The sequence below is a fragment of the Microcebus murinus genome, chromosome 9 (genome assembly GCF_040939455.1).
Source record: "Microcebus murinus isolate Inina chromosome 9, M.murinus_Inina_mat1.0, whole genome shotgun sequence".
In the NCBI taxonomy this organism is placed as follows: domain Eukaryota; kingdom Metazoa; phylum Chordata; class Mammalia; order Primates; family Cheirogaleidae; genus Microcebus; species Microcebus murinus.
This window is the reverse complement of record NC_134112.1, coordinates 96,991,593-97,013,731: the sequence shown is the minus strand read 5'-3', so window position 1 is coordinate 97,013,731 and position 22,139 is coordinate 96,991,593. Positions and strand designations below refer to the sequence as shown.

Here is a 22,139-nt window from a genome sequence, read left to right as displayed (position 1 = left end):
GCTCTGCTGTAAACTACCACACCTGGATGTACACTCAGATAAGACAGTTTCGGTTCCTGGATTCCACAAATACCGCCAGCCCAGCCCCTCCTATTTCTCAATAACTGCCGAAGGTCAGAGTGGAAAATCCCCAGCTCTTCCCGCCAAAAGTCTGCGGGCCACCTCAAACAATATAAAAGCCCTCATCCCTTTCAAAGGGCCACAACTTCTCCCCCCCCTCCTTGGGACCCACGAACCTCCCCCGGGAGCACTCAATAAAGCCACGTTGTTTGGCCTCACTGTCTATCTCTGTCTGCTTCTTTACCTGCCAGAAAACCTTACAAGTACCACCTGTATAATATAGGTAATATTACCACAAATTTATTACATGTTCCTTCCTCCAGTAGGAACTCATTAAGGTAAGTCTTTTCTCCTATTTAATTCCTGGCCTTAAAAGATTTTTTTTATGTGGTGACAGCATTTCATGAAGCAATTTCACTGACTGAAGTTTTATGTATTGTTTAAAGAAGAGGCACAATATTTTCAGAAGCAGATTTAAGATTGTTGTACTGACTCATATTTGTAATTTGTAATTTCTGGACCAGGCATGGTGGCTGACACCTGTAATCCTAGCATTCTGAGAGGCCAAGGTGGGAGGATTGCTTGAGCTCAGAAGTTCGAGACCAGTCTGAACAATAGTGAGACCCCATCTCTATTAAAAATAAAAAGAAATTAGCCAAACAACTAAAAATAGAAAAAATTAGCCTGGCATGGTGGCACATGCCTGTAGTCCCAGCTACCTGGGAGGCTGAGGCAGGAGGATCACTGAAGCCCAGGAGTTTGAGGTTTCTGTGAGCTAGGCTGATGCCACAGCACTGTAGCCCAGGCAAGACAGTGAGACTCTGTTCTCCCAAAAAAAAAAAGAAAGAAAGAAAATAATTTCTAATATTTTTGACTGCTCTTGCTGCAATCAAAATCACTAGAGAAAAAATTGTCCTTAAAGAAATATGACAATGAAGCAATTTAATTGGTTTTTGAGTTAACAAAATAATTGCAGTTTCTAGCTGCATCTTAGCTTTTCTTAACCATTAATTTCAGCATCTTCCCTAGAGTAGAATCAAAGGAAGATCTTTTCAGCGTGTATGATATAAAAAATCAAGGCACATCAATTTATTCAGCAAGTTCTGACCAACTGCTTTCTCTACAAGCAGCCATTGGCTATTAATAACTCTTGCTATGTTGGTAATGTCTGGAAACTACAAAATTAAAGCCTTTTAGTATCAGCCTTTGAAAGATGTAATAACTGCTATTCTGTCTTATTTAAGTATCTTGTGCCTGGCAAGACAATCTCAAAATCTCTTGTGCATTACATCATTTGTTAGCTGTAGAAAAATTGTGGAAGTGGTCTACAATGTTTCTGCTTACAGCGAGTAATTTTCTATTATATCATTTTAAGCTATCCCCATTTCTGAATATAAAACTGAAGATGTAGAGGAACTATACAGTATTGTAACAGAGAATGGCCTGGAAAGAGAAAAAAAAAGAAAAGATTTTCTCTTTTTAAAACTTCCTCCCACTTTTTTTGTGAACTGCATCCTGGCCTGCATCCTGAGGCAGGTTAAGTCTTTTGTTAAAACCCCCAGGTGGCTCCCAGAGGTGGGCGGCTGGCTGAGTTCACCAGCTTTGTCTTTGGTGGAGATGGGGCGATTAGAATAGTTAACCACAGTAATTGCCTGAAGCTGAGAACTCTCCCTTTAAAAGCTCTGTACTTTTATGTAGAAGCAGCACTCAGGAAAGCATAGCACAGAGCTGAGAATGTGTGAAGGCAACAGAATCAATCATGGGTCCCGGAGAGACAGAAATGGAGCCTCTGTGAGGACCTTGCAGTGTGACGGGCCTGCCAGAGGACTAATGGCTCTGCAAGGAGGGCTGGGCCACAAGGGCCTCTGCCTCCCAGAGATGGTAAATGAGAAGAAGGGATTGAGCAGAACTGTCAGTTTACATGTGCAATCTCTTGAGTGGATGTTTGGGACTTTTGTTACTGCTTATCTTTATTCCACCTTATGTTAAGACCATTTGCATAAAGGGGTTGTTTTTAACTCAACATATTTCCCAGACACACTTGTAAGGTTTTCTGGTGGCAAAAGAAACAGAGAGAGTAGGGCCAAACAACGTGACTTTATTGAGTGCTCCCGGGTGAGGTTTGCAGGTCCCAGGAGAATGGAGCCTGTTTGAAAGTGACGAAGGTTTTCATACTGTCTGAGCCAAGCTAGGGACTTTTGGACTTTTGGTGGGAAGAGCTGGGGAATCTTCACTGTGACATTTGGTGGTTATTGCAAAACAGGAGCGGCTGGTGGTATTTGCAGAATCCAGGAACAGAAACTTGGGTATAGACTCCAGGGACTGAAACCTTTCTTATCTGGGTGGGCATCTGGGAGTGATTATTCTTTAACTTATCTGGGCCTCACAGTTATTTTTGTGGGTCTCTCTTTTTTCTTTAGGGAGGGGAGGAGTGCCTGCCACCAGCCTTACAACATTCAGTGCAGATTCTGGCCTATACAGTAGCATTTTCCTCAAGGAGCTAATGTGCATTTTTAGCACAGTTTATGCACTTGAAAGTTTTGGTTCCATAGAGTTGTGCCTTATTTGTCTACAACCTGATGGTGAAGTCCTTAAGGTCAGCAACTATTTTTAGTCATTTTGTATTCCCCCAAAATCTATCACAACTTTTCATAGAGTAGATATTCAATTAATATTTGCTGATTAATTTATCCTTCATTCTGCATGTTTCCCATTTAGATGTTATGAATATTCAAATATCTCCTAATCAAATATTTCCTAAATGATGTAACTTTGTCTTGTTATTTAAAAAAATTAAAAAATTTTTAAAAAGGACAATAATAATAGAAAATCTCTTCCCCAAATTACTACTGTTATCCTACTTTTCCTCTTACCCTAGCTCTCCTTTATTTCCTACCAAGAATGCTTCTCTATTTACCTAATGCTATGGTTGAATGTGTCCTCCAAAAGTTCATGTGTTAGAAACTTGGTCCCTAATGCAACAGTGTTGAGAGATGGGACTTTTGGAAGTGACTGGGTCATGAGGCTCTGCCCTCAAGGATGGATTAACCCATTCGTAGATGAAAAGGACTACTGGGCTATCAAGGCAGTGGATTAGTTATCAGGGGAGTGGGGTCTGTTATAAAAGCCAATTTGGCAGTCTCACCATGTGATGCCCTGCACCACCTCAGGACTCCTCAGAGAGTCCCCACCAGCAAGAAGGCCCTCCCCTGATGCAGGCCCTTGATCTGGCACTTCCCAGCCTACAGAACTGTAAAAAATAAACTTCTTTTCTTATAAATTACCCAGTCTCAGGTATTCTGTTATAGCAATAGAAATCAGGCTAAGACACCTACTCTCAATCTTAATCTAAGGTAAGTCGTAGAGAAAAACAATAACAAAACTGAGAACTATAAATACTAAATCTTATCTTGAGGGGAAAATGGAGCTAGTCATGCTAAGCCTCCCACTGTTACAAGTTCACTATTGCATAGGAAACACACATTGGCACACACTCGCCATAGCTACGCAGGGACTGTTTTCTTTCTCTGGCGCCTCCTCTCCTCCCAGGCAGCACACTTTTCTTTTTTTTTTTTTTTTTTTTTTTTGAGACAGAGTCTCGCTTTCTTGCCTAGGCTAGAGTGAGTGCCATGGCGTCAGCCTAGCTCACAGCAACCTCAAACTCCTGGGCTCAAGCAATCCTACTGCCTCAGCCTCCCAAGTTGCTGGGACTACAGGCACGAGCCACCATGCCCGGCTAATTTTTTTTATATATATATTAGTTGGCCAATTGATTTCTTTCTATTTTTATAGTAGAGACGGGGTCTCGCTCAGGCTGGTTTTGAACTCCTGACCTTGAGCAATCCGCCCGCCTCGGCCTCCCAGAGTGCTAGGATTACAAGCGTGAGCCACCGCGCCCGGCCAGCACACTTTTCTTTTCTGCTACTTTAGCCTGACTCCTAAACTATGATTAGGATAGATGCTGAGGTTGATTTTCTTAGGGACAAAGTCACCCCTCTTCCTCACTCTCCTTTTTCTGTCACCCCTTTCTGTGTCCCCCCATCTCTTTCCCTATTCCTGTCTCTTTGGGAGCTTCTCGCTCTGGGTTTCATTCCCTCCGTCCATCTTCTCCTCCACCTCTGTCTCTCCGCCTCCCGGTAGAGGCCCCGGACACCGGCCCCCTTCCCTTTGGCCAGTCTCCGTCCCTGCAGGTGGCCTCGGGAGGCCTCGTCTCTCTGCCCCAGGAGGGAGCATGGCCTGGCCAGGGTAAATCGACCCACGAGGGACAGGACGTGGTGGCCAGAGCCCGCCTGCCCGGGGACCGGGCCTGCGCTCCCACACGCTCGCGGCCGGGCGGGGTGGACCCGGGGCGCACTAGCCCGCGCTGCACGGTGATCCCTCCGGGACGGTCCCGCCGCCCTCGCGCGATCCCTGGGCTTCCCTCGCAGGTGACTCAGGGTCGGCTCCGGAGGGACCGACCCAGACACTCCCTCTCCCGCCGGCTCCTGCTCTCAGTCTGGCTTCTGGGGGGATGTGTCTCCTGTCCCTGACTCTGCCCTCTCCACTTCCGGCTGCCGCACCCGTGCCCCTCTCTCTTCAGTCCCTCCAGCTCCTCTCCCACTGTTTCCCTCCCTTGGAGATCCCAACACAGTCCGAGGATCCATCACACATGGTGGGCTGTGCCCTGCGCGGCCCGGGCCAGCGGCTCTCCTCTGAGGGCCGTCCCCGAGCGGCGCCTGCTCCTCCCGGCCGCAGGGGGCGCCGTGGGGCTGGGCGTCCTGGGCCCCAGAGCCCGCCTCTGAGGGCGGTCCCCGGGACTGCACCGGCTCCTCCCGCCGACGGGGGCGCTGTGGGGAGCGCCTGCTCCTCCCGGGCGTAGGGGGCGCTATGGTCGGGGCGCCCTGGGTCCCGGGGCGCCGAGTCCCAGTATGCACCGCGCCCTGGCCGGCGCTGCGTTTTGGCGGCGGGGGCGGGGGGCGACGCCTGGGCTCTGCTGGGGTTCGGGGCGGTGCCGGGGCCGTGCGCTGCGGGGCCGGCTCCCGCGGAGCCGCCATGGCCCAGCCGGCTTCGGTAAGAGGGGCTGGTGGAGGCTGCAGGCTCTGCCGAAACCACAGTCCTGTCACGGCTGGAGTCGGGTCCCGGTCTAGGGAGTGAGGCGGAGGAAACCCGGGCCTGGGGGATTGGCTTTCGCCCCCGGACTGAGCTCCGAGCCCGGGCTGGAGGGGGCGCAGCCTTGGTCGCGCAGTGTTGTGGAATTGATCTGGGAGTATACGGTTTGGGCGGAGTGGGGTGGGGCGCGGCGGCTTCGCCTGTGGTCCCAGCTGTTCCGGAGGCTGAGGCTGGGGCGTCGCTCGAGCCCGGGAGCTGTGCCCATGGCGTGTCCTCACTAAGTTGGGCGTCTGTGTCGGGTGACTTTTCGGGAGCGGGGGACCACCGGGATGCCTAAGAAGGGGTGAACTGGCCTCGGTCGAAAACGAAGCAGGCAAAACTCCCGTGCTGATTGAACCGTGGTGGGATCGCGCCGGTGAATAGCCCCTGCACTCCACCTGGGCAACATAAGGAGATCCTGTCTCTTTGGGGAAAAAAAAGATTAGTTTGGAAATAAGAGGCCGGGTGAGGTCTGGTGTCTGGGCCTATCGTCTACTCTGGACAACCACTGTCCCCGCCCTTGGGGCTCTGAAGTCCTGGGTCTTGGGCTCACATGTAAGGTTGGTGGCTGATCCATGGTCTGCTGCTGGAGGTAGCCTCAGAGAAGCACATCTGCCTAAGCAGATGAGAAAAAGGGAGGGGAAGGAAAACAACTGAGAAATTGAGACTGCTCCTTTTTAGGAAAGGACAGAAAACTTGAAACCAATTTGAGTAGTTATCTTAAATCAAATTTACCACCAGTGCTGTAGTATGGTAGTGGAAAATTTGAACACTGTTTTTAAGGTTTGAAAGGCATATCCTGAGGCTTAATCCAAGAAACCCCATTACTTTCAGTTAAGTATAACCTGCTTAAATATGCAAATTGTCCTTCTGCCCCCACTGAAATTTAATAATATTACTAACGTAATGCTCCCTATTTGCATTTTATTCTTCCTTTCTGCCTCCCACTCCCTTTCCCTAGCCTCCCTTGGCAGGTATACATTCTTTCCCGAATTCTTCAAGCTGTGTCCCTTCAGCCAGGCTTGCTCACCCACCCCCACCTCCTTTTCTAGGCAGTTAGGAACCTCCTGGAATATTCCTCTCTGTTCTGTCAAAGTTTGTGGTGCTGCTGCTTTGGCTATAAATTTGAGTCCATAATACATGTGACGACAGCTTCTTGGCTATTGTATTATTTGGGATAGGCAAGGAGGAACCATTTTTAAAATTTTTCCTTTACACTGGAGAGGCTTAGTGCTAATTGTAAATATGGTCACAAATGAGTCTTTTGTAGGTGGAAAACATGGGTGAGGTACAAGGAACTAGAGGAATTTTGTTGAAATCTCATTATAAAAACACCAGTTTCAACTTGTTTATTATAATACCTGGTACAGAAGCTTTCAGAGCCTGTGATACTTTTGATGATAGAATTTTATCTCTGCAACTTTTCTCTTCAAAATCTTGAGCGTCAAATGGCCTTGACCGTAAGGTCGCCTAGATTCCCTTATTGGGAGAATTTACTTTGTAGTACTTGTGACCACCATTTTTTATATACTTGGGAAGAGCCCTAGCATTCTTTCTAGATGACCAGCTTTTTAGGGGAGGCTCTCATCTATGCTTGTAGCACAGAATCTGAAAGGAGTGAGAATGGAATTTTCAATTCATGTATGTTCTGTTGCTTCCCTATTGCCACGGTGTATCTGCCCTCTAAACTCTCAGGAGAAATAGCCCTGGTTAGTCAGTGCATACCAGAGATTGTAGATTAATGGTCCATAAGCTAATCATGGCTTGCAGACATTTTGTTTGGAGCACTTTTTGTTGTTAAAATAGTGAATTTTAATTGCCAAAATGAGGGTTCACATAATATGATGTACATTTCCTGATGATGTACGTTTTTCTTTAAAAACTGACACATTCCAATATAAAACATAAAACTGTAAAACCTGTAGAAGATGATATTGGAGAAAATCTTTGGGACCTAAGAGATGGTGAACGTTCTTAGATATAGCACCAAAACAAAGCACAATCTATAAAGGGAAACAAATGATAAGTTGTACATAATCAAAATTAACAGCTTTTGCTTTGTGAAAAATAAAAGAAAAGACAAGATACAGACTGGGGGAACAAATTTGCAAACCGCATATCTGACAAAGGACTTAATATTTAGAATATATAAAGAACTCTCACTGAATAGTAAAAAAAAATCCAATTGGAAATTAGGAAAATTATAAAGAGACATTTTACCTAAGAGAATGTATGCATGGGAAATAAGCACGTGAAAAGATGTTCAGTAACTCATTAGGAAAATTTAAAATAAAACCACAGCAAGATATTACTATATACCTATTAGAACAGTTAAAATTTTTAAAAAGTGGCATTACCAAATGCTGGTGAGGGTGCTGAGACGTTATTTCTTATACATTGCTGGTAGGAATTTAAAATGGTTTGGTCACCCTGGAAAATAGTTTGTCAGTTTCTTTAAAAACTAAACATATACTTGCCATACAGTGTAGTAGTTATAGTCCTGGGCATTTATCCCAGAAAAATGAAAACATGTCCAATCAAAATGTCCCTAATAGTTGAATGGTTAATCAAATTGTATATCCATACCATGGGATACTACTCAAAATAAAAATGAAATGAAGTCATATGTCACTTAATGACAGGGATACGTTCTGAGAAATTCATTGTTTGGTGATTTTGTCCTTGTGCAAACATCAGAGAGTGTGCTTACACAAACCTAGATGGTATAGCCTACTACACACCTAGGCTATATAGTATAGCCTCCTGCTCCTAGGCACAGACCTGTATGACATGATACTGTACCGAACACTATAGGCAATTATAACAGTGATACTACACATTGTGTATATAAACAGAAAAGGTACAGTAAAAATAATAGTATTATAATCTTATGGGATCACTGTGGTATATGTGTTGCATACTTGACCAAAACATTGTTACGTGGCACATGGCTGTATTGCTAAACATGACAACCTGGATGGATTTCAAGGATGTCCTGAGTCAAAAAAAAATCAATCTCAAAATGTTGCATGTTGGCCGGGCACCATGGCTCACACCTGTAATCCTAGCAATCTGGGAGGCCAAGGTGGGTGGATTGCTCAAGGTCAGGAGTTCGAAGCCAACCTGAGCGAGACCCCGTCTCTACTAAAAATAGAAAGAAACTAATTGACCAACTAAAAATATATATACAAAAAAAAAAATAGCTGGGCATGGTGGCACATGCCTGTAGTCCCAGCTACTCGGGAGGCTGAGGCAGTAGGATCGCTTGAGCCCAGGAGATTGAGGTTGCTGTGAGCTAGGCTGATGCCACAGCACTCACTCTAGCCTGAGCAACAAAATGAAACTCTGTCTCAAAACAAACAAACAAACAAAAAAGTTGCATGTTATAAGATTCCATATATAACATTCTTGAAATGACAAAATTGTGATGGATGATAGATTAGTGAGTGTGATTATAAAGGGTTGGGACATCCTCTTTGTGATGAAGGGACATAGTCGTTCCTCAGTATCTGAGAGCGATTGGTTCCAGGATGCCCCTCAGATACCAAAATCCACAGATGGTCAAGTCCTTTATGTAAAGTGGCACAATATTTGCATATAACCTACATGCATCCTTTCATATACTTTAAATTATCCCTGGATTATTTATAATACCTAATACAATGGAAATGCTATGTAAATAGTTTTTATGCTGGATTATTTTTATTTGCATTTTTATAGTTTTTAATTGCTTTTTAAAATTTTTCTGAGTTTTCTATAGATGCAGAACTCAGGAATATGGAGGGCTGACTGTTTTGTTTCTTCATTGCAGGGTGGTTACATGAGTCAGCACATGAGATGAAATCACATAGAATTATACACATAAATATACCAATGTCAATTTCCTAGTTTTGATATTGTACTATAATAACATAATATGACCTTTGAGGTAGACTAGGTGAAGGGTACGCTAAGCTTTTCTGCAATATTTTTGTAACTCCCTGTGAAATTATAATTATTTCAAAATAATGTTTTTTTTAAATTGACACATCCAGCAACACTGGGCCAAGTCTTGCAGAGCAGTAATTGGTTGCTGCTAAGGAAAGGATCCCTCTTTAGATGGTGCATGGCTTGCTCTTCCTTCATTCACTCTACTTCGCTCCCCTTTATCATGTTCATTATATTATATGGCACCATCCAGAGATAACTAATGTTTTCTTTCTCTTAATAAAGTCAGGGACATTGAAAAAAAAAAAAAAAGTAGCCTTGAAGTGAAAATGTATGTATATACTGTTTGTGGCTCCAGGTAACCGTGACATTCGATGATGTGGCCTTATATTTTTCGGAGCAAGAGTGGGAGATCCTGGAGAAATGGCAGAAGGAAATGTATAAGCAAGAGATGAAGACCAATTATGAGACCCTTGATTCCCTGGGTAAGATGGGATTCAAAGGAATCACTTTTTGGGAACCAGCCTAATACTAAGAGGCTTCCTTCCCTGTGTTGGCTATGAGCTGGTTGAATATGACACTGTGTCCAGTTTACATTCATAATATCTCTTTCCCTTCCTATAATGGTGTGGGAATATTTAACTTGTCCCTTTTTATTCAGTGTTATCTGTGCCTTCAGTATTATTAATAAAGGGTGTTCTTTTATTTCTTTAACAAATACTTTAGTGCCTGCTTATATTGCCTGAGTAAGATGAATTTCCCATCTTCTCATAAGAACTATGGCTTTCATGAAGGAGGCATAGTAATTAAGTTAGAGTAAGCTGGGACACAACACAGTGCACAGTGTGGATATAACAGGCAAGAAGGGGTGCCTGGGTAAAGGAAGAGAGAAGAGGGCAGTGGGATGGGACACTTAGATAACTCCAGGTAATGTACTCAAGAAATACATTAAAAAGAAATTTGGGGAAATTATACCTTGCTGCTTATCCACGTCATTCTAACTCATTCTCATGTCATTAAAAACATTTTTAATAGTGAGATCCCCCCTCTACAAAAAAAAAATTAGCTGGGCATGGTGGCAGGTGCCTGCAGTCCTAGCTAATTGGGAGGCTAAGAATGGAGGATCATTTGAGCCCAGGAGTTCGAGGATGCACTGAGCTATGATTGCACTACTGCACTCCAGCCTCAGTGACAGAGTGAAACTCCATCTCTTAAAAAAAAATTTAAAAACCCATTTCTTCTGGTATCAATGTAATAAATAATCTGCATCTAGCCTGAAGGAGTCATTCTCTGTTCAAGGGGGTTATAACTTAGTCTAAGTGAGGTATGGATGACAAGAAGGAGTCAACCATGTGAAATCAGGGGGAAGAGAATTCTAGGCAGAGGGAAAAGCTAGCGCAAAGGCCTAGAAATCAGAAAGAATGAGTTCAAAATGTTGAGAACCACACTGAGTCTATTGTACCACATGCATAGAGGACAGTGGGAAATAATGCCAAGGGAAGCAGTTAGATTTTATTCTGCATACGAGTGGGAATTGTTTCTCGGCCTTTTGGCTAAGATCAATTTGTACATACAAGGGGAAGATGATGGGGGGATTTAAACAAAGGCAAGTAATACACTTTATTTTTTTGAGACAAGAGTCCTGCTCGGTTGCCGTGGACAGAGTGCAGTGGTGTCATCATCATAGGTCACTGCAATCTCACAGTCCTGGGCTCAAGCGATCCTCCTTCTTCAACCTCCTGAGTAGCTGGGACTGTAGGCCCACACCACAATGCCCAGCTAATTTTTCTATTTTTAATAGAGACAAGGTCTTGCTATTGCTCAGGCTGGTCTTCAACTCCTGAGCTCAAGCAGTCATCCCACCTTGGCCACCCAGAGTGCTAGGGCGAGTAATAAACTTTTTAATGATTGCTTGGGTGGCTGTGTGGAGAACGGATCATAGTGGATAGCAATGGAAAGAGAGAGACCAGCCATGAGCCTTGGCAGTGCTGGTGAGATTGACTAAGTAGGTAGTAATTAAGACAGAGAAGTGGGTGGTCTCCAGGTATGTTTTAGAGGTAGAATCCCAGATTTTGCTGATGGATGGGGTGTGGAGTAAAAGGGTGAAAGAAGAATCAAGTCCTCAATTTTTGATTTGAGTATCTTGATAGTGAGTGGCTTTATTCACTGACAGGAGGAAGGGCTGGGGAGACAGCAGGTAACCATGACACTAGTTGGGATCATCTAGAGAGAATATGTGCATGGGACAGAGAGAGCCCTGGGATACTCCAGCATTTAGAGGTTAAAGGGAGGAGACTGAGGCCCAGTGGCCAGCAGGGTAGGGGAAATTAGAGCCATGCGCTGATCTAGTATTACATTTTGAACTGTCACAGTTAGCATCTTTGAGCTTGGAAAATTCCTTTTGATTTTCCCAAATTTTAGTTCCTAAAAACTAAACGGTATAATTTGCCGACAATTTCTTTACAGAATATCCAGATCCCAGCCTCAGAGATTAAGGTTTAGCAGGCCCGGGATCAGACACAGGGACCTACATTTCTCACAAATACTTGAGCCACTGCTAGGCTGGTTATACACAGTTCCTGTGAGAAGCATTGATCTGAGAGAGGAGCCTTAGGTAACACCAGCAAAGGCTGAAGGAGGAGGACGCTTCCTGCTGTGGCGTCTGAACTCACTCTACAGATTTATGAAAACCCATCTTCCCTCTGGGCTTATGTCATTAGACTACCTTACTCTCTACCTCTTTTTTTTTTTTTTTTTTTGGTTAATTTTTTAATTGCTACACGATGTTTGTACTTATTTACTGTCTCCTTTTTAATTGCTGTCATTTAATAGCCTCCTATTTCTTTCATTTTATTGACCAAGCATCTTGGTACCTCAGCAGTTATTTTCCTTGGATGTGAGGCCTCTTTTTAGAAAGGTGGGCCTTGTGATCGAAGCTTCCTCACTAACTCCCTCTGAGTGTCCCTTTTGTTTTGCTCGGGTTGTTCTTATGATGTCTCATAATAATCACTTTGGGATACCTTCTGCCTGGATGTCAGGCTGTTTTAAAATCCTCATCATCCTTACTTCTCTGCATCCTTTACTTTTATAAACGATTGCAGAGAGTATTTAAGTTAAACAGTTTTTTCCTTGGGCTGTATTCCATTGTCATTCATGTAATTTCAAGGACTTCCATTTCTTTGATCGAATGTTTGCCTCATGTCTCCAGGAATCAAGTTGACTGTGAAAATAATTTTTAGTTAAGTACTTGGTAAACCCAAACTGGGTCTGTGTGGATTCTGTTTGCAGGCTGTGCTTTTTCCAAACCAGATTTGATCACATGGATGGAACAAGGGAGAATGCTATTAATTGGAGATCAGGAATGCTTAGATGAAAGAAGAATGACAATTAGCCCTTCTGATGAGCAGCTGGGCTTGAAGAACACTGAAAAGTCACCATGTTTTGGTGAGTAAGATGGTTTTAAGGTCATGAATCATTAATTTTCCTGGCCTTGTTTCCTGAATCTTTCTTTTTGTATAGTTAGCTAGATCTGTGTTTTGATGGAAAATGTTGGTTTTCTTTACTCAAGTGGGCAGCAAATGTGAGAATGTATTACTTTTATAGAGGGAACTTATATTATTAAAAAAAAAATCTGGAAAAACGGTAAGAATTCCTTATAAAAGAGCAAGGGTCCCTTTGTCAAAGCCCTGAGGAAAAACCACGTCCCTGTCACACCATGGTGTCCATTTGAATATAGAAATATTAAAAACCTTATGATTGAGTCATAATGGAAACTGTAGAAATACCTTAACACTTCTAATATTTAAGGGACTATTTCACCTTTATAGTATGTGAATACTTTACTAAATCCCTGGGAGTCAAGGAACTCCTCTGAAGAAGAAGGGAATTTGAGACCAGGGGATGGGTCCAAGCTCCATCAAGAAGATAAAAGAATTCCCAAGAGTTTCAGTGCATTGCCACTGTCTATGTATTTGTTAATTTAACCAATATTGAGTACCTGCCAGGCTCACAGGACTATATTAATATTATATTACTTAGGCTACGGCAGACAATTTTATAGAGAGTGTGTGTGTATAAATAAATAAAACAACCCTGGCCAGGTGCAGTGGCTCACGCCTGTAATCCTAGCACTCTGGGAAGCTGAGGCGGGAGGATCACTTGAGCTCGGGAGTTCGAGACCAGCCAGAGCAAGAGTGAGACCTCGTCTCTACTAAAAAAAATAGAAATTAGCTGGACAACTAAAAGTATATATGTAAAAAATTAGCCGGGCTTGGTGGCGCATGCCTGTAGTCCCAGCTACTCGGGATGCTGAGGCAGGAGGATCGCTTGAGCCCAGAAGTTTGAGGTTGCTGTGAGCTAGGCTATGCCATGGCACTCTAGCCTAGGTGACAGAGTGAGACTCTGTCTCAAAAAAAATAAAATAATATAAAACCCTTCCACTCTATATGTTGATTGTCTTAGTGTCATGGCAATTAAGTCAGTCAACTATAAAATAAGACTGCTCATAAGTTAAAATAATAAGTCGCATTGGTAGAAAGTGCTATAGGGATTTAGAAGAGAAATTATGGAGGAGAGATAGCAATATCCCAGGGGGACTCTGAAAGGAATTAGGATGTATATAAATAGCTAAACCCTGGGCAGATTGGGTTAGGGAAAGAATTATTGGCAGGGGTAATACATGAGCTGAGGCCCAAAGGTGGGAACAAATTCATTACATTCAGAAAACAGGGAAGACACCAACTTGCCTAAAGCCAACTGTTCTTCTTGGGACATGATGGGAGATAGAAGGGGAAACATAAGTTGGTGTCAGATTATCTGAGGCCAGGAATGCCAAGGTGAAAAGTTTGACTTCACCCTATAGAAAAGGAAGAGCCTGGAAAGTTTTTTAGTACCAAAGAATTAACAACTTTAGTGGCTATCCCTAAAAAAATCAGTGTTTTTCCTTTTGTACAAGGTGGTACTCAGTCAGTAAGTACAACTGCTCCTCTGCTGGGGTTAAATAATAAAAGCACGTTTATAGGAAGATTAAACTTCCAGTGATGAGAAATAGGAATCCAGTGCTCTTGTCATGATCTAGGCAAAAGCTGTTGAGTGCTGACTTACTAAATAACATGATCCAGTTGGAAATATCACTTATGTTGTCCGTTTTGTTTTGTTTTGTTTTGTTTTGTTTTTTTGAGACAGGGTCTCTGTTGCCGAGTAGAGTGCTGTGGCATCAGCCTAGCTCACAGCAACCTCAAACTCCCAGGCTCAAGCGATCCTCCTGCCTCAGCCTCCTGAGCAGCTGAGGCTACAGGCGCCCACCACCACACTCAGTTAATTTTTTCTATTTTTAGTAGAGATGGGGTCTCGCTCTTGCTCAGGCTGGTCTCGAACTCCTGAGCTCAAGTGATCCTCCCACCTTGGCCTTCCAGAGTGCTAGGATTACAGGTGTGAGCCACCGCACCCAGCCTACGTTGTCCTTAAGATGAACACCAGGCATAATGAGAGTCCTCGGGGGAAGTGGCACTCAGGTTTCCTACCAGGTTAAGAGATAAAAAAAAAAAGAAAGAGTGAGCTCCATTATCTCATTCAACAGGACAGTGGAGGGAGAGCAGTTCTGAAATACAATGGCTGAGGTGAATGAAATTATCCTCTCCAGATCTAGTGGGTAATCATGTGATAACTCAGGTCCCTCTATATCCTGTCATCATGGCTGTTACATTGGGAACAGTAGTGAGTGTGCTTATGTAAATATATCTTTCTTATAATGCAGAGTTCTTTGGAAAAGGAAGTAATTTCTACAGTGTTTGTAAAGTCAGTAAATTGCCATTTAGACATTTCTTTTTTGTTGTTGTTGTTATTTATTTATTTTTATTTCGACATATTATGGGGGTACAGATTTTAAGGTTTCAATAAATGCCCATTCCTCCCCTCCCCCCACAAGTCTGAGTCTCCAGCATGACCATCCCCCAGATGGTGCACATCTCACTCATTATGTATGTATATACCCGCGCCCCTCCCCCCTGCCCAATACCTTATTACTGTAGTGCCTATGTGTCCACTTAGGTGCTGCTAGTTAATACCAATTTGCTGGTGAGTGTATGTGGTGCTTGTTTTTCCATTCTTGGGAAACTTCACTTAATAGTATGGGTTCTAGCTCTAACCAGGAAAATATAAGATGTGCTATATCACCGTTGTTTCTTAGAGCTGAATAGTACTCCATGGTATACATATACTACATTTTATTAATCCATTCTTGGATTGATGGGCACTTGGGCTGTTTCCACAGCCTTGCAATTATGAATTGCGCTGCTATAAACATTCGAGTGCAGGTGTCTTTTTTGTAGAGTGTCATTGGATCTTTTGGGTAGATGCCCAGCAATGGGATTGCTGGATCAGCCATTTGGACATTTCTGAGAAAGATACTTTCTATTTGCATTTCTTCCAGAAATTTTTTCTTGAAATCTATGGGAGAAGGGGGACAAGAATATGACCTAAGGCTTCCTACTTAAATATTGTGCTATTTATTTCACAGATCTAAGGAAATATTATAATACAAGTACAATCAGTTTCCCAGAATAACTCATTTTAATTATCTCCAACTTCTGCTTAACTCTCCGAGGGTCATTTATAGTTCACAAGATATATCTGCTTGCAATTTTTTATGCTAAGCCATTTCTTAACACATGGTGAAAGGAAGATAAAAGCTAAATATAATTTATCTGTAGGAGGTAGATTCACAGAGTCATTGAGATTAATGGGACTCCCTTTCCCACTTTGTTAGTGACATGAAGGCAGTCCTTGAATTCCCACTATAGAGTAGACATACCACTGATGAGGGCGGTATTTTTTTTGTTCTCCAGGCAACCAAGGAACTCTCGGGACAAAAGAAGAGGAATCTCATTTAAATGGTCTTCAAAAGCATGACTTGTGTGCTACTTTATCAGGGAACGGGAGAAAGATTTTATCAGATGAAAGAACCACCTTCCAATCTCCAAGTCTCCAAGAAACAGAGACTCTATATAAAAAACTCAATGTCACAGCATCTAATCAGGACAAGAAAGACCCATGGCATAAGCCTCCGGATACCCCAGGTCACTTGGAAATTCCGGCAGGCCCAAGATTTTATCCCTGCCGTGTCTGTGGGAAAGTCTTCCAGGTAAAGAGTGACTTGGTAAACCACAAAAGGAGCCACTCCAAGAACCAGCCCTATAAATATCCAAAGCACAAAAGCAAATCCAGAGGGAAACCTGAACTCAGGCGGAGCCAGAGGTTCCCGTGTAAGAAGAAACAGTTCCAGTGCAATGAGTGTGAGAAGAGCTACTATCTGAAGGGCAGCCTCGTCACTCACCAGGTTGTCCACACAGGACAGCGGCCCTACCCGTGCCCTGAGTGTGACAAGACGTTCCGGTATCGAGCCAACTTGAAGAAGCACCTGTGTCTGCACAAAGGGGAGAGGCCGTTTCGCTGCGGGGAGTGCGGCAAGGGCTTCGTGGAGCAGTGCGAGCTCACCGAGCACCTCCGGCTGCACAGTGGGGAGAAGCCTTTCCGGTGTCCGGTGTGTGACAGGAGCTTCCGCCTGAAGAGAGGGATGAAGGTCCACCTTTCCCAGCACAGCGGGAAGAAGCCCTTCCACTGTCCAGAGTGTGGCAGAAGCTTTTCTCGGGAGGCTACCTTGAAGACCCACCAAAGGACACACAGTGCAGAGAAGCCGTTTTCTTGTGGTGAATGTGGGAGGAAATTCATCTACAAGGTCAAACTGGACGAGCACATCAGAGTGCACACCGGAGAGAAGCCCTTTGCGTGCCCCGAGTGCGATAAAAGCTTCCGCCTGAAGAGAAGCCTAAAAGCCCATCGGCTGCAGCACGGTGGGAAGAAGCCCTTCCAGTGCCCGGAGTGCGGTAAGAGCTTCTTCTGGAGGAACGCCATGAGGGCCCACCAGCGCCTGCACAGCGAGGAGAAGCCGTTCTCCTGCGGGGAGTGCGGCAAGAGGTTTACCCGGCCCTCCAAGCTCGCCTGCCACCACAGAGTCCACGGCAGGCAGAAGGAGTTCCGCTGCGCCGAGTGCGCAAAGACCTTCGCTCACCAGTCAGGGCTCACCCAGCACCGCAAGATCCACACGGCGGAGAGGCCGTTCCCCTGCGCCGAGTGCGGCCGGAGCTTCCGCCGCCGCGCGCACCTCGCCGAGCACCTGAGGCTCCACAGCGGGGAGGAGCCTTTCCAGTGTCCCGAGTGCGACAAGAGCTTCTCCTGGAAGGCCTCCATGAAGTTCCACCAGCGCGCACACAGGGGCGAGAAGCCCTTCCGGTGCGGCGAGTGCGGCAGGACTTACACGCACCGGTCTCAGCTCGCTGAGCACCTGAGAGTCCACAGCGGAGAGAAGCCCTACCAGTGTCCCGAATGCGCTAAAAGCTTCCGTCTCAAAGGGAATTTGAAAAGCCACCTGCTGCAGCACAGTGGCAAAAAGCCATTCTCTTGCGTCGCGTGTGGCAAGAGTTTCACCCAGCAGTACAGGCTCACGGAACACATGCGGGTCCACAGTGGCGAGAAGCCCTTCCAGTGTCCGGAGTGTGACAAGAGCTACTGCATACGGGGGAGTTTGAAGGTCCATTTGTATACGCACAGCGGAGAGAGGCCCTTCCGGTGTCCTGAGTGCGGCAAGGGCTTCCTGCAGAAGAGAAGTCTGAAGGCCCATCTGTACCACCACAGTGGGGAGAGGCCTTTTTCCTGTGATGAGTGCGGAAGGAGCTTCACCTACGTGGGGGCCCTCAAGACCCACACTGCACTGCATGCCAAGGAAAAGCCCTCCCGTCTCTAGGTCAAACCACACGGCAGTCAGGCAGTGGCGTCTTCTAGGGGGAGCCAGCAGCTCTGTTGGCTCGAGGCCCGGTGAAGAATTCTCAGAACGGCCGGGCGGGCGCGGTGGCTCACGCCTGTCATCCTAGCACTCTGGGAGGCCGAGGCAGGTGGATCGCTCGAGGTCAGGAGTTCGAAACCAGCCTGAGCAAGAGCGAAGACCCCGGCTCTACTATAAATAGAAAGAAATAAATTAATTGGCCAGCTAACATATATATAGAAAAAATTAGCCGGGCATGGTGGCGCATGCCTGTAGTCCCAGGTACTTGGGAGGCTGAGGCAAGAGGATTGCTTGAGCCCAGGAGTCTGAGGTTGCGGTGAGCTAGGCTGACGCTACGGCACTCACTCTAGCCTGGGCAACAAAGCGAGACTGTCTCAAAAAAAAAGAAGCAGCTCAGAATGCTGGCTACAGACACACTGGCCAGATGCGTGGTCAGCGGGACCTGATGGCTCCTTGACAAAAGTTCCACATGATCCAGGCAAAGACAGTGGAAGAGGAATTTTCCTTTGATAAGCTTCACAGACAATACCTGCCAGGCATGGAAGCAGCATTGTATGCTGATCCGCTAGTCCAACCAATTTTTCCAGTGCCATCCAAGAGCATAATAATCCCTTCATTAAATTCAGAAACCACAGCCTCAGTGAACAAATGTTAGGGACAGGAGTGTTTACCCCCTATACCTCAGTTGGCTTTTGTTTACTGGGCCTCACTATTTAAATTTCTGTTGACACCTTGAGTTTTCTCTCATAGTGGATTTTCATTTTCTCTCAAATGGTGAGAGGGCATCTGTTTCTTGGCAGAATTTCTCTATATTGTTAAAAATAAATGTTGTCTTCTACCATCTCACTTGTTAAAATGATTACCCACATAAATGTTATTTCCTTCTGGGTTAATTTAGAAATCCACCATTGTGAATAACAAGCAGTGTTATTTATCTAACGTTTCTGCATTTTCAACAGTGATGTGTCAACTCTCAAAGAAATATTCTTGCCCTAATATTAGGGTCTCTTGAGGAAAATGCCAAAGGAAAAAAATATTGCCAGTATGTGGCACTCCATTTTTTTTCCTCTGTGGCTTAATTGATTGTTATAAGGCAATTTTGCAGGCTATTCTAGCAAATCTTCATCTGCCTTTCAGACTGTCAATCTTTAACATTACTCCCAAGAAAATTTATATCGCTTTCCTCAGGAAATCTCGAGGCCTTCATAAATTTTATTTCTGTAGCAGGAAATGTGGTTTCAAATTACCTGAATCAGAATCAGTTGGGATCAAGGACATTAGAAGAGTTAGTGTCTATACAAAGAGAAAAAAAAGTGCCACCTGTGGTTGGTACAGTTCTGTGGGTGCCTGCTGGTGAGTCAGCGGTGCCCTAGTGCAAAGAAAAAAGCACTTTAGCTGTGCCAGGGTACACATGGGCCAAACTTTAGCATTCGCTGTTCTCTTCAGGAGTGTACCTCAGGACAACTCTGTGTTTTTGCCTGGGATGCATGTTAAAAATGCAGATTCTTGGGGCCCTCTGCAGAAACTGAGTAAGAATCCCCCCAGGTGATGCTTTGTAAATTAAAGTTTCAAAACCTTGGATCTGGTGAGTGGAGAGACTAGAGGAAGAACAACTGTTTTTGCCAGGCATTCTAGCTATTCTGGGGTGAGATTCAGGTTAGAACTCTCCTTGTACCTTTTTCCTCCTCCCTTTTGTAATAAAGCTTCTTGTAATAAAAGTTGCTTACCTTTATGGAGTTTATTAGTCTGCCATGGAACGTGTTAGGCTGCTGTAACCAAGTACCACAGGCTGGGTGGCTTACTACAGAAATGTATTTTCTCACATTCCTGGAGGCTGGACGTCCAAGATTGAGGTGGCAGCAGGGTTGGTGTCCAGTGAGGCTGTTCCTGGTTTAAAAACTTTGCCTTGTGGCTGTGTCCTCACCTGTCCATTTCTTTGTGCATGGGGTAGGTGGGGCTATTGGATGAGACTACTTCATGACCTCATTTAACCTTAATTATCCTCAAAGGCTCTATCTCCAAATACAGGCAGTCACATTGGGGGTCAGGGATTCAACCTATGAATTTGGCAAGGGGAGGGGACATGATTCAGTTCATAACACGGGGTTCTGTCTGAGATTTATTGAGGGATTATTCTTTAACAGACAATGCCATGTATTTCACATTTGTACCCTCACTTTAAGCCTCACATTATAATGTCTGTTACTAACTTGGCCTTTATTCTCTCCAGAACCTGAGTACTGGTCCTGAAGCCATTGATGCTCCCTTGCTTAGGTGACCAGATATGGGGAAAGCAAGAGCTTAGATTAAAAACTTCTGCTTGGCTGCTTTTGCCAGCCCATGGAGTCCCTGACAAACATGAGCATCTGGAAAGCTCAAGTTACTATAGACCATAAAGTTCCTTTGTCAAGCCTCCCTCCTGTCTTTTAGCTCCTTCTATCTTCCACCTCCGCTTAACGTTTTGCTCCTAGAACGCCTGCCTTTATTTGACCCTGGAAACACTCCTAATTGTTTCTGTGCCAGTCTCTCTCTGCTGTTTGCAGAAAACGATTGATTCCATAGGTCACTCCATACTGCAGCCCTTCACCTAGTTCACTCTAGCGAACTCAGGTGTTACCAGAAAGTCTAAAACAGCACTTTTTTGTACATGTGGTTGATTTTCATAAAGGAATCCTCCTATCCCCCATCATATTAAATGGAGAAACTAAAACTTAAGGAGCTCTAGTATCTTGCCCAATACCAGGGTTAGTAGATGGAGCCAGGATATAAATTCTGTGGGTCTTACGCCAAATCCTCTGCCTTTTGTACTGTGCCACACAACTGTGTCTCTTCTCTTCTGTCTTCTTCTCAGCCCTCTGCTTTAGCTTCAACCAGTCAAGGGAATAGCTCTCACCCAATAATGCAGCATTTGGCATTGTTGGGTACTCATTACCTCTCTCAGACACCATTTTCTTTTTATTTCTTTATATTCACATTGTTTTCTTTTTAATTCTTCTGACTCTACCCATTAGTCTTCTGTTGGGATTTCCCATAATTTTTTTTCTTACGCTTCACGAATTTATGTGTCATCCTTGTGCAGAGGCCATGCTAATCTCTGTATCGTTCCAATTTTATTATATGTGCTGCTGAAGCAAGCATGTCCCATAATTTGATCAGTGGCACTTTGGGTTTTTCATGTATACTACATAAATAGCACTCTGTTCCCTGCCTAAATTCTAAATTAAGAAATTAACCAAGGAGACAGAAATGTAAGATCAAAATATCACCTTAACTAGTGATAAAACTAATATTGGAGAATGCATTTATGGAGGACTGGACCTGAGCAAAGTGGATGAGGAGGCAGAGACTAGGAGTGCTGTGCTAATGGGGCTTCCCCTAACTGGAAAGAAACACCTAGAATGAGGAAGAAGTGTGCCTCACCACCAAATCCAGCGGCCAGCCATGTTTCATTTGTCTGTGTGACTATTTTGCTGTCCCAGGCCACATCTTGTGCATCCACTTCTGTTATCATATATGTGCTGATGACTTTCAAATCTATCAGTCCATATTTTCGACTTCCTCCTGGAATTCCTTATTTCCATAGGCATCTCCAACACAAAATGCCCAAATAAGACGTGTCATCCATATCAACCCTCCCTCCACACCCCTCTTCTTTACACCCTCCTGTATTTCCCACCTCTAAAATTTTAACTACTGTCTACCTAATCTCCAGAGTCATAGATCTCATGATGACCCTACATTTTCCCACACCCAATTTAGCTCCTGATTTCTCCCAAATCAGATATAAAATCCCTTCTCTCTATCTCTATTGTCACTAATTTAAGCCTACTCATTTTTAAAAAATAGTTTTACAGTTCTTTTCTTAACAGTTCTCTACCTCTGGCTTTTTCCTGCAGTGCATTCATCATACTTCTCCCAGATATCCTCCTCCTGCCAGACTGCTTTTTCTAAAGGGCAATTCTAATGTTATTTCCTTTTAAGAAGTGTTTAGAGGATTTTCATTTTATTATAAATGCAAACTCTTGTAACATGACATGTAAGAGCCTATGAGCTGACCTGACCTGCCTTTGCAGCTTAATTTATGACACATTCACAATATGAACTTCAGCTGTATCAAATGGCATTTATTTTTCTCATGACTGCTCCCTCTGTCTGGAATGCCTTTCCTCCCTCACCCACCCAGTCC

General features: G+C 44.3%; 1 protein-coding gene and 1 non-coding gene across 3 annotated transcripts; one reads left to right on the top strand and one right to left on the bottom strand.

Moving 5' to 3' along the window:
• Positions 1 to 4,996: 4,996 nt before the first annotated feature.
• ZNF425 (zinc finger protein 425) lies at positions 4,997 to 18,341 on the top strand. Of its 2 annotated transcripts, none has more exons than XM_012768172.3 (4): positions 4,997 to 5,109; positions 9,473 to 9,599; positions 12,424 to 12,558; positions 15,960 to 18,341. In XM_012768172.3, the coding sequence occupies exons 1-4, from the start codon at positions 5,092 to 5,094 to the stop codon at positions 17,912 to 17,914; spliced, it is 2,235 nt and encodes a 744-aa protein (XP_012623626.2). In that variant the 5' UTR covers positions 4,997 to 5,091; the 3' UTR covers positions 17,915 to 18,341. The 2 variants fall into 2 exon arrangements, with proteins under 2 accessions (XP_012623626.2, XP_012623625.2); XM_012768171.3 differs by having other exon boundaries at positions 5,012 to 5,109; positions 12,403 to 12,558.
• Positions 18,342 to 20,983: 2,642 nt separating this feature from the next.
• On the bottom strand, positions 20,984 to 21,087 carry LOC142873153 (U6 spliceosomal RNA). Its single transcript, XR_012921201.1, has one exon. It is a non-coding gene; the product is annotated as a U6 spliceosomal RNA (small nuclear RNA).
• Between the last annotated feature and the right edge of the window lie 1,052 nt (positions 21,088 to 22,139).